This window comes from Chlamydotis macqueenii, chromosome Z, assembly GCF_036417535.1.
Source record: "Chlamydotis macqueenii isolate bChlMac1 chromosome Z, bChlMac1.mat, whole genome shotgun sequence".
Classification (NCBI taxonomy): domain Eukaryota; kingdom Metazoa; phylum Chordata; class Aves; order Otidiformes; family Otididae; genus Chlamydotis; species Chlamydotis macqueenii.
In genome coordinates, this window is record NC_141593.1 from 37504934 (window position 1) to 37517976 (window position 13043).

General features: G+C 36.2%; 2 protein-coding genes across 2 annotated transcripts in view; one reads left to right on the plus strand and one right to left on the minus strand.

Moving 5' to 3' along the window:
- The window catches only part of ANXA1 (annexin A1), a 419725-nt gene that overhangs the window by 113967 nt on the left and 292715 nt on the right, over positions 1–13043 (minus strand). The gene's annotated exons all lie outside the window — the stretch shown is intronic.
- Positions 1–13043, plus strand: part of ALDH1A1 (aldehyde dehydrogenase 1 family member A1) — a 36163-nt gene that overhangs the window by 755 nt on the left and 22365 nt on the right. The window contains exons 2-3 of the mRNA XM_086770131.1: positions 9391–9495; positions 12765–12905. Coding sequence (XP_086626257.1) covers positions 9391–9495; positions 12765–12905 — 246 coding nt within the window. The remainder of the gene's footprint in view (positions 1–9390; positions 9496–12764; positions 12906–13043) is intronic.

Genomic DNA, 13043 nt, shown 5'->3' on the forward strand with positions numbered 1-13043 from the left:
GAAATACATAGATAAAGAAGGTCTGAATCCAGACTTGTATTCCCAGCTTGAAAAGACCCTTTGCCTGTTTTATATCATAGTACACAGATATCTGCAAGAACTTTGAACAAACTGTTGGCAGAAAATATTGAAACTCTGCCCTCCAAAACATTCAGGTAGAACAATTGATCAGAAAGGACCTCTTCTGTCTGGAGACTCCTCGGTTACTGTTCTTTTTTTTTTTTCTCATTAATATTACAATGGAAGTAAACTTTGTTTGCTTATTTTCTTTCCCAAAAGCAAGGTGTTCAGAAATTATCTAGATTAGTCCTTTTGATTTCCGTTCTAGCCTTTTTTTTTCTTTTTTTTTTTTTTTTTTGTTGTGGAAAAAAAACTAAACAGACTTCAATGCATATCTTTCTTGAATAAATCACACAGGACCTTACTTTGTCAATATTTAACAGGCTATGAAAGCTATGGAGTTCTGCCATGTGATAGCTTTCTATTGCTCTTCCTGTCTCAGAAAAAAAAAAAAAAATCTTAATTCAGAGAAGATACTGTAGTACATAGGTCACAGTGGTGTTCCAGAAACTACAGAGCTATTTGTTTGATTTTTTTTTTGTTTTGTTTTTTCAAAAGGAAAACAACTAATATGAGCAAAGCATCAACTCAGAAATCTGATGTAACTGAATATGCAAGACATAAATTCCTGTAAACATTTATATCCTTCTAAAATATTTAGTTAGCAAAAACCTATTCCATTAATACAAACAACAACAAGACAGCCAGCATAGCTGAAATGTCTATAGTGTGCAATTAAGGAGAGTGTCACATAGTAAATGCATGTTCTGTTGCCTTAACAATAGATACCATTTCCTTAAAAACTGCATATAATGTGTAACTGTGCAGAAATGCAATTCACTTGTTTGCAAAAGTGTTCCTACAAGTGATCCAATGCAACACACCCTTGAGGAGGCTTGATTTTTGCGATGTTTTCCTCCTCTCTTCAAATATTACTCATGATTATCTGAAAGCCACAAGAGTGTACTGTGGGACAGGGAGATGGGATAATATATATATAATATATTGGTATATATAATATACCAAGCAGTCATCCCACAATTTAATAAAGCCTTTCTGCTCTTATCTTCTTACCCATCCTGTTCCATACAAGTTAGAAGTGGGGTGTGGGATTGTTTTGACCAACTGTGTTGGAAGGATCAAGATGAGGGAAGCATTAATTACTGCTGGTATTTTAACTTTTCTGTCTGAAGCACCCTGAACATCAGCAGATGCCTCAGCTATGGAAACAAAATTTTCTTTTTTTCCACCATGACATAATATCAACAGCCATCACACAAGAATCTGAAGAAAGGTCCACAGGAGATGTTACAAGGAATTTCCTCTTTAGTTAACATTGTGTTTTATTTTCTATGAGAGGCATCATTTGGGACCTTTTACAGAGATCATTAATTAATTCCATATGTCTATGGATCTATAGCTACATTTCAGATTATGCCTTTCACATATAGATAAAACCAAGCACTCTTCAGGGAATTTGAATTTGAAGAATTAAATTTAATGCATTTTAAACAGTTAAATTGGCTTGGATGTTGAACCACAAAGTGATCTTGAATTGGTTTCATATCTAAGTCTCCTTTAAAGATATCCCAGTTAACTGAAAGAGTGTTGGTAGCTGGCTAAAGATGCACTAGTAAATACTTCACTTAGTCAACACTAAGGAATTAGACAATGATTGTTTCACAAATGATTTCTGTGATGATGCTTTCACACACTAAGCCCTGTGGTGCTCCTTTAATCAGAGAAACTCAGATTAGTTAATTATTAGGTTGTCAAATTACGTGAGGGGGAGAAAAAGGCAACACATTCTCTCACTAAGTGGCATTTAGAATATCAGAAATTATGGAAGAGTAAGCCACTCTGAGTGAAGAAAAATTGTAGCTGAGTATAAGCTTTTTTGCAGTCACTAGCTTCACAAACAAGGATGAGGGTTAAAACCACAAAATTTTAATTAAAATATCTGGGGAAAGGTAATCAGCTGTAAAGATACTAGAGACATACTCTTTTTAAGATCAGCTGACTTTGTAGATATGAAACCACTAACTGAAAAAATCTAAAAGTTCAAATAAAAATTAATAGAAAGAGTATGTTTTCTGATAATTAGTTCATTGCAGCAGTAAAATGCATTTCCTGCATCAGTAATAACATACAGTTCCAAGAGGAAAAAAAATGTTACATGAAACAAATATCAACTCCTTGTAAGGAAAAATCTGGGGGGAAAATGATATTTCAGAGCAGGTATTCTATATTGATATATTTGTTTAAGGCTTATAGTTTCAATCTTCCATAGTTCTTTAAATAATTTCACATATTTTAACTGTATTGCTTAAAGAATACAGTGAGACTCCATGATATATTTTGATACCAGTAAATCAGAACTTACAGCACTTGAAATGAGCCACCTCTTTGGCCACAAATCCCTTTAAGGTTTAGATGTAACTGTAAGATTTACTGCCATCATTAAACTCAAGAATATCTGAATGACTCTTGTGATCTATCAGAGCAGGTGTGAATAGGGGCCAACAATTTTTCAGCACTCCGCATCACCTCACCTGAGTGATACTGAAATTGCCTCCAGCACACAGGAGCCCAGCCACAGCTCTGGTATCTCTTCACTGTTCCTGGCCCCTAAAAAAACAGGGGTAGTGTCATTCCCTGGTTTATTGCCTGCACTGGAAAGCTTGTGAGGCAGTCAGCAGAGCAGCTGCTGAAATTTGGTGATCGCTTTTAGCTCTGTGAAACAGATAGCTGTTCATTCGAAGAGCTTTATCAAGGCAAAAGTTGTAGGCTGTCTAGGGACAGGTTTATGGTGGGAAGAGATTATGCTAAGGCCTGAAACCCTGCGCAGACTTTGCGTAGTACTGAATGCAGAAAAAGAGGATCCTTTTCTAAGCAAGGTGTAGCAAGAAGTTACGTTTCATAAGATGATGGTAACTAATGTAGAGGCCCTAAAATCTATTTCAGCGGAGCTCGAGTGTGCTCCATCTGAGACGAGCTGTCTGCAGACACATACTTTCTTTCCTCATGCAGCGCAGACACAAACACAACACTTCCCATCTAGCAGATACTTTACTCACAGTCCCTTCAAAATGCTCAAGGACACAAGGGGAAAAAAAAAGCAGTGGGGTGACAAAGAAAGCAAAGAGCTCTTGTCTCCTGGTTTTCTACTCAGGTCATTTGAGTGACCAAATGAACTGCCTAAACAAAGGCAGAAACACTGTAGTCTTGCAGGTGAATTCAACCTCAAATGGTGAATGATATCAGATTATCTGAACTGAAATTATTTCAGAGAATCAAGATTTTATTGCACTCTGACACCAGAAAATAAAGCCGGTCAGAGGGATTTTGACTGCAATAGCCTGTTACCTGGGCTCTATTTTAAATACTGAGCTTTAGTAGTGTACAGTCCCATCTACAATTTTCTCTCCTTAAAAATACCAGTGAAATAACAGTTACAAAATGCCTGCAACAACATTTCTAAATCTTTGCAAAATAAATTTGCAGCCCAAAACCTCATGGGCTACAGTCAGTCATTGCAGACAACCCCCTGCACAGCATGTGCCACACAAGCGTAGGTCTTTTGCCTTTGTTTCTGATACACCGGGACAAAAAATATCTACGCTGCCAGTGGAGTTCTGCCTGACAAACAAAACACTGTAACCTATTGCAAGATGATCCCAAATGCTGGGCTGTTGGTCTTTTTTGGTTTGGTTTGGTTTGGTTTGTTTTGTTTTGTTTTGTTTTGTTCTGGGGTTTTGTTTGTTTGTTTGTTTTTTGTTTTTTTTTTCAGCAGGACGAGGGAGTTGCCAGAGGCTGCTGCTGGCTGGTACTCCAATGTTTCCTGGATTTAGAGATCCACAGCCACTTTGTTTACAGCATATAGTCCACAGTATTAAATGAGCATGGCTGCATGCACGTTTATGAGTGCAGTGCCTGTCTGTGTGTGACCCTGCTTACATGGAGAGTTTTGACTTTTTTCTTCTCTTTCCTGTCTTTCATACCTGCATATGCAAGACTACTGTCTAGCTTACAAAAGACATCTGGATAGTTTGATTTATACAGCCCTGATACAATATTGTTTATGTATTTAGTATAACGAAGTTATGTTTTAAATGGGAATGATATTAGAAACATTAATAAGAAAGATACTGTAAACTAATATTATGGGTGATATTGGTTGGTGCAATAAATATAGTATTTAAACAAATACTTTTAAAACTTCCAAAAATGGTAAGTTTTGCTATTATTCCTTTCACAGACAGATATGAATTTGGCATACTGTAACATCATAGCAGTGTTATGTTAATATTTACCTTTTACTTTGTCTCTTTTCTTGGCAAAGTAGCTAGTTACTAAAGATGGCTTTTTTCCTATTAACTGTGTAACTGCTGTTTTTCATAACAGTTAGAATTTTATGTGGATATTTCTATATTCAACTTCATGTATCTGAAGTGTCCAGCGACTTATGTACTTACTTCCCCAACAGCTTTTGTGAAATCAGGATTTTGCTGGTCAGTCCTGATGGTCAGAGGCAGCAATGACACACTATATATGGTGCCCACCATATATACATAAAAAAGCTGAAACATGCAGGAATATATAAACAGCAAATTGTTACCATATCCATTTGGAGAAAATATTTTCATTGATCTTGATAGTTATTACCAAACTAGTAATCAAATATTAACAACCACTCAGCCAGTCAGTGTAAGCAATTTCCATACTACGCAAAAAATCTCTTCCCTGAAAGCCATCATGTTTTCTTAACATATGTGGTTGTGGTGGTAAGGTTTAAATCCATGGTGTGTGTGACAAAAAAAAAATATTTATCCTGCAGTTTTGGTGTCTTGATTTTGTCTTGCCCTGAGTCAACCATCTTTTGCTTTGGTTTGCCTGCCCCAAAGTATTTTCTAATTTTCTATTAAAATGTTCCTGCTATACTGAGAAGCAACAGTGGGTCCTTTGTCCTAATGGAGGGGAAATAGGAATCACATCATTTTTGCTAGTTGGTCTCACAGCTAAGCTTCAGTGACTAAAGGTCAGGCAAAAAGCCATGTCCCTAAAGATAGGCACGATTTGAGCACAGAACACCTGGTACAGTCAGTTAGAGCCTGCCATAGTCTCGATGACAAGCATGATCAAGATCTTACACGTGTGCCAGCAACACAGCAGCACTGGGGTGAGCAAGGAGGGAGGACAGCAGCCCATCAGCAGCAGGAAGGTGGGCTCAGGCACTGAGAGGGCAGCTTAGGCTGGTGACCTTGTTTCAGCACTGACCCAAACCCGGAGATTGTAGAGGTGGTTAGACAGAGGATGACAGGTACTGTTAACATTGGACTGTATATATTATCATGTCCACTTTAAAGAACAACCTACACAATGCTTGGTAGCAGCATATCTTCCTCTTTTCAGCATCTGTGTCATGTATCATATCCTTCGAATGACTTCTCCTTTCCAATTCAAGGCTAATGTACAGAAATTAGAGTCAGAAATGACAAGTTAACGACAGTTTCACCAGTAGTGGCTCAGAGACAGTAGACTCCAGGGTAGCACAGACCTTGTGCACCTAGAGGTAAGGCCGAGGTTCTATTTTACGTTTGTGAACAGAGATAAGTACCTCAAATTTCACACAGAGGTCCTTAGCTTGCTTGTCACTCTGCTTGTCCTCTACGTTTTCACAGCTGTGTAGTATCATGTAACTTCTCAGTAGTTAAACTAGGGTATATTTTTAGTAGATTGTTTTATGTATCATCTTTAATATGGTAGAAGATAAAATTCAGAAATATTACAGTTATTTTAATAATAGTATAAAATACATATTTTAAAATATAACATTTACCTTTTTAGAATGGTGTATACAGTGCCATATTTTCCCTATACAGCTGAAAAATATTGATTTTTCAGGAATAATTGCAGTGGTTTATTTCCTTTTTTGTTTTTTTTTGTTTGTTGTTGGGGTTTTTTTTGTTTTTTTTTTAATGGAAAAGCAGACCAATTTCTACATATTTCATTAAAAGTCTTATTCAGTAACTGGAACCCTAAGGAGACGCAAGACTTCTCACTCCTGAAATCCTCTTTGGACATAGTTTTAAGGGATATATAGCACAACTGAAATTAAGACACCAGAGCTTCAAAGAGAAGGAAAGTACCATACCCCACAAACAACAAAATTAATAATAAAAGTAAAGCAGACATGGTGGGAATTTTGTTTTCTCTTTGGAGAAAGTATTCTTGTATGACGCTGATGTCATTGAGAGACTTTGTAAGGATTTCAAACACTTAATTATTCCTTCAGCTGTAACAGTACCTTTACAAGTTATTTATTCTCATTCCCCTTTTGGGCCTAGGCTTGAATTCCTGGGGTTATTATACCACAAAGGTTTACAGATTGTAAAAGTTCAGTATAGGAAATGAGAATGCCCACTTTGCTTTGTTTAGGCCTTGTTCTAAGCGCACCAGCAATGTTGTAATCACGAGCTGGTGGTGTTTGTTCCAGGCATGCAAAGTGAATTCAGTACGGTGTGCTTTCAGCCAGTATATAAGTTTAATCTTTGAGTAAGGACACAGTTCCTAACACTTATTAAATGAACTTTGGGTATCAATTTTGTTGCTGCAGAGTAAGCTGTTATGATTAATGCTGACACAGGCCAGCTGCTGTGCAATTGTTTTTCTTTTGTGCTTCTTAGTTGCTAGCTGTATGTTTGGCACTCTATGAAAGCTTGAAATACAAAAATATTAAATAAAAAGGCAAGATATTGTAGCAAGACTGAGGAAAACACAATTGTAGCTTATTTTCTTGCTTTTTATGTTAGACAAAACATAAAAAAAAACATTTGTCAGGCAAAAGTCGGGATAATACAGTTAAATGAGCAATGCATGCTAGCCTGGTGTTCCAGGTATATGGATGTTCCATATGAAGGCAACAGATCTGTAAAAGTGGTTAAGAGGATGTCTGAGAGGATGGAAAATCAAGAGTTGTGGTGTCTGCTGTGGGAAGTCAGTGTAGAGACATAACAGATCCTTCGAGTTGGAATGAAGTATGAAAAATCATCAAAATGGACATAAGTAATATTAATTTGCTGTGATACGCCTTGCTGTTCAAACAATAATAGCCAGGCATTGGCAGTAATAGTCAGAATAACAGGAGTATGTTTGCATTGTGTGCCTAAAGGCTGAAAAGGAGGCAAGGAAGTGTCACCAGTGTCAGGGTGACAAAAGATTTGATAGCTGTGACCATTAAATTGGAGGTAATCAGAGTATTGAAAGAAATTACTGAATAAATAATGAATGACATCAAATGGTTAGGATAACCTGCTTAATGTGGTCTGTTTAAGAAGATAATCATGCTGAATCTAAAGCAATGACAGCTAAAATGGTTACCCAAGGGTCATCTCATCAAAGCTTGAAGTTATACAAGGCAAGTAGCTTCATCCTTCAAAAGCAGGAATTACAACATGTGCTGAAGATGAAAACCAGAGAGGTTTAAATTTCTCATGTTTTGCAGAGAAATTTTAAGGTAGGGAGGGCAGAGAAAAGAACCCCCCATACACATGACCATCAGCTGTAATCCTGCCAAGCGAAGAGGGCACGTACACTGTCGGCACCCACATTTGCTGTGTGTTTGTGTGATTGTATTCACATGCTGAATGGAGGATTACAGTAATATGGCACAGCACCACTTCTGGCACCTATAGTATAACCCCTGGGAAATAACAGCATTGTGATGCGAAAATATTCATGTTGAGATCCTGCAAATAGTTTTTCCAAAGGAGGACTAGGAATTAACTTTGAAAACTATGATCAGAAGTGCCACTGTTTCCCATATATTCTCTTCTAGGACTTATTGAGTTGTGTAGGGTTATCCGTGTAGCTGAGGACCACAGTCATCTGCCCATAAGCCAATCTTGAAATTCCCCGCATTGTCAGCTCTTGGACATTTTAATGTGGCCAGTGAAAACATTCTGGTATGTGCTGGTTCAGTCTGAAAGGGTAGTCCTTCTTTCCTTGTAAGATTAGGACAGGCAGAAAACCAGCAATTAAAGAAATAGGTGTTTGCAATTTCGTCAGTAAAGTAGTTCAACTTTTTTTTTCAAGGCAAGAATTATGTATGAGAGAGGACTTTTCTCCCAGTATGTGCTGCTAAGTGTGTTTTTAACAAGAGTGTCTCTACGAAATGCACCAACTACCAACAGCAAGGAGAGTCTAGGCTTTCTCTAAGGTTGCTAGCAGTGTACTTGTGGTGAATACATCAGTCATTTAGTTTTGATTTGTGATTCCTGTCTTTATTTAGTGAAGTAAATTCTGGTGGGTGTTTTTTGGTTTTTTTTTTCTATAAAAGATTAAGAGTATTATGTTTCTGCTTTTAAATCTTGATTAGGATTAGATTCAGTGAAGCACCAACTGACAAAACCAAAGGATTTTGGTGAAAAATAAAAGATCTCCTCCCTAATCTTTAATTATTTTTCTCCTGTGACATGAAAATAGAGAAGTATACTTGCTTGCTTTTTACTCTGCTTGAGAGGGTTCATTCTTTCTTTCATACAATTGACTACGGTGGGGTTTTTTAGTCTTCAATTTCAGAAAAAAAAAAGGTGCTATTGTTTTTTTTGTTTTTTTTTTTTAATTGGGATTTTTTTTTTTTTTTGGCAGGAGACAGAAGAGAAACCAAAGCAATAAAATAGTGTTCTCCAAGATACTACATACATAGAATCATAGAATCATAGAATGGTTAGGGTTGGAAGGGACCTTCAAAGGTCATCTAGTCCAACCCCCCTGCAAGAAGCAGGGACATTCCTGACTAGATCAGGTTGCTCAGAGCCTCATCCAGCCTGGCCTTGAACATTTCCAGGGATGGGGCCTCCACCACCTTTCTGGGCAACCTGTTCCAGGACTGGGTTTATTTCTGTCGAGGAATGTAGCAGAGAGGTCCTCCATCATTACCCAGCCTGTGAGCGTAGGAAACCCAGGTGGTTTTAGACAGGTCATCTAGGGCTGTACCTCCCTTTTACATCACTGATATCAATTTGATAGAGGAAGGTCCCCTTTGTAACAGTATCTTTATATGATACGAAACAAAGTGAAAATACCATGTAGAGAGATAAAGTTTGTCTCTGCAAAGAAAGTTAATTTTAAAAAACTATTCCTGGTTAAGTGCATATGTGATTATTCATCTCTTCAGAATAATGTAGAACCAGCTATTCCGTTTTTAATTCAGGTACCTATCAATCAGGGAGCTCTCAGCCATGAAAGATGGATTATTCATTAAAACAGATAACAGACAACAGTTATATGTATGTTACTAATATTGTTGAATTATTTCTTCCTTTGCAGATATTTATAAACAATGAGTGGCATAATTCAATCAGTGGTAAAAAATTTGAAGTTCTTAACCCTGCAAATGAAGAGAAAATCTGTGAGGTTGAAGAAGGAGACAAGGTAGAGTTTTCTTTCTTGCTCTTAACCCTAGCTTTAAATTCAATTCTGTGTCTTAAAAGCAGGAAGGCAGGCGTACATCTGTGTTAATGTAAAACCTACAGAGGTATACCTACTTCATCCTGTATACATTTTCTTGCAAAAAGGAGATATTTGAGTCTTGCAAATATTTATTTCATTTTCTACACTTTTCTCTACAAAGTAAAATTTTTACATCCAGAAGTGAGAAAATTTTCTCACATTTCTCACAAGATGACATCTGATATTAATTTTAGTCAAGAAATATGCATATCGAGAATGATTTAAATTTAATTAATTTTTATCCATGAGAACTACTGTAAAACTTAAAAGCCTTATAAGTTCACCAAATTTTACTGCTGATATAATAAGCACAATCTCTTTCAGAATATTTTAGTTTACTGTACAAAGATTCAATTTTAAATGAAATGCCCTTTTGAGAAATACATAGAAAGCCAGTTCATTCAATATCTTATGCTCACTGAATCTTAATTACTCTGTTCTGTAATTCCATCATGAATCTCCTAATAAACTTTGGCTCAAATGCTATCTGTCTAGCACATGAGCAATAGTGGCCACATATTATTAAGAAGGTCATAGTGAAGATACAGTTTAAACTTTTTGTTAGACAATGATGGCTGAGAAAGTCCGCGTGAATCTGGCTTTTGATAATTTCAAGAGTTTTTCAAACACCTTATTCTTGCTTTTCTTTAGCCCCGGTTACCTGTATATAGTGCTCAGAGTCCCTGAGATTATTTCAGGCTCTTTTTGTCCTCAGTGACAGAATTTCCTAAGCATGCTGTTAACTTCTGAATCGTACCCCACTAGAACCATATGTGGTTTTGATGTAAAATGCTACTTCTTCTACCTCTTCTCTGTTTAGTGTTTAAAAACCAGATTACATTGCAAATCAGGTTGGCCTGATATTTGATCATGCTCAAATTAAATTACTCATGACCTGCAACTGTTCACTTACCATTCAGAATTTTTGTAGCTTTCATTCCTTACAAGCAATCTAACAACTCATTAAATAAAGAGATAATACTGTTCGACATACAGGTTTGCTTTCTCTCCAGTAATTTTGCGAACTAATGTGTAATGACAACTGCTATTAACTAAATTGTCAAGTGAAATGTACAAATCTAGTAAATTACACAGTCATTGTGAACCTAATATTCCAGAGCCTAGTCTTTAGATAATGAGCCAAGAGATTTTAGGAATTTAATTTGTGTCTACAATAGGGTTGACAAAGGGCTGTACACTGCCTTGCAGTGGTATTTAAAAAAAAAACAAGCGGAGATTACAAAGCACAGACACGTATGTGGGTGAGAACTGTTTTCCTTTCAGTTTGATGGCTCTTTCAAGCTACATTCACTAATCCTAAAGGCCTCTAGTAATAATAAAGCAGCTCAACAAATGGTCAGTGGCATGTAAAGTAAATGTAGTTCCGTAAAAAAAAAACCTTACTGAGCTCTGAAAGGAGCTATCAGTCTTTATACTCATGGTGTATCTATGTACTCAAATTAACTTTCATATACTTGAAAAACATCTTTTTTTTTCTTACTTTTAATTCACAGCCCTATATTAGCTTTATATAATTTTTCTTGGTTTTAATTATTTCTACACTTGTAGTAGAAAAAACACATGGCACTGTAATTAGTTTTAATTTACACCTTTCACACAAGTACGACTTATGGTTTCCCCTTGTTCTTTTCCAGTAAAGGTCAAGGCATACCCCATAAGTCATATTGCAAATCTGCAGAACATTTATGATAGAAAAAGATGAGAAAAATATAGAATGAAATAAATATTCATTGAATGCAGTTTTCTGGGTCACAGATAAGTGATGAGGGATCTGATGACATTCTGACAGACTCTGAAGACAAGAAATTCTTTTTAATCTGTAGGTGATGTAGGTGACTGATCAGTGTTACCCTATAGTAATGATTGTGCTATTTGTAGAGATCTTTCCTGTCTTTTCCCAAACTTCCTGGAAAGAACTTTGGGAAGTTCCTGGGCCTCCTGTCTAGTAGGTTTGGGCTGGGTTTTCCGAGCCACTTACCCGCCCCACTCCCAGATTTTAAAAATGAGTTGTTCACTACCAACGTTAAAGATTCAAGATCTGGTTCACATTTAGAACAATTGACTTCGGTGTTGACTTAGTCAACTTTGCTGACTTAGTCAACCTTGATAGTGATTTCCCCAGAGCAGACTCTAGCAAAAGCAGGAAAAAAAAAAAAAAAGGTTTGAAATAAATCCTTTAAACAATGCTTGCAATTTTATCAGGGAAATGTGCCATGTATAGATTCCTAGATCCCTCCTTCTTTTTCCTAGAAATTTGTTTTTAATTTCTAACAAAAAAAAAAAACCCTAGATTAAGCCTCCTCTTTATGTCATTGTTTTCCTGGTGAAACTTTTACAAGTATTGTGAAACATAGAAGAATTACAAGTGCTAAAAGCCTTTTCTTAAGAGATTTTTTAATTTATTTTTTTTTTTGTACCTTGGAACACCCTTGCACAGAAGAGAGTTTCATATAATTCATTGTAGATTTTCCTGCTATAGTGAAAGCCTAATTATAAATAATAAATTACGGTATAAAAAGCATTGATGAACTAAAAAATTAGTTTGCTTAATGCAAAGACAGTGCTTAGACTTGAGAATATATAGGCTTAGCATTTTAAACCTGGCCAATTAGTCAATTGGTAAAATTATTTTAAATACAAATGTTCCTTAAAACTTTCAAAAACAAATGCATTGATTTGTCTCCCTCAATAATAAGTTTGTGTTTATTTTATGAAACATTCTAAGGAACAGATTTTTCTAACCTGGTCTTTGTCACACCAGCAGATACTTTTAGACAAAGTTGAGTACTTAAATGTTTAGACTACAGATTTGGGCATCTCTTTGTACATAAGAGATTAAATTGCATCAGCAGTGTAATTGGTTGGCATATCCCAAACTACAGACACTAAGTTTGAAAATCTAAATTTTAAAAATAGAATTCTTTAATATGTTTTTATTTTAGAAGCTTTGAGAACCCATCTGTTTCTCATACAACTTCACATCGCTGAAATGATAACAGAAGTGTTTGAAAGAAAAGAACCCATGTAACTAAAATTATTGTACTAATTCTGAGCAGATTGGGATTGGTGTCTCTTGTTTATCTTGCAAAACACCTTTCACGTTTATCAACCAGCGAGACTGAAGACAGAATCAACTATTGGTTATGAAAGTTTCTCTCTTTTGCCCACAGGCAGATGTAGACTTGGCTGTTAAAGCAGCTAGAAAAGCTTTTGAGCTTGGGTCACCCTGGCGTACAATGGATGCTTCAGAGCGAGGAAGGCTCTTGTATAAGCTGGCTGACTTAGTTGAAAGAGATCGGCTGATTTTAGCTGTGAGTATGATACGTGGACAAAAAGACTGGGGGAAAAAAAAAGCCTATGTCCTGATTTTTAAAGAAAGATATAAGTGAGTGTAACATGCTAAACTCTTGGAAAGCCAGGCTGTCTCAATACTTGTTTTTCATCTGTGT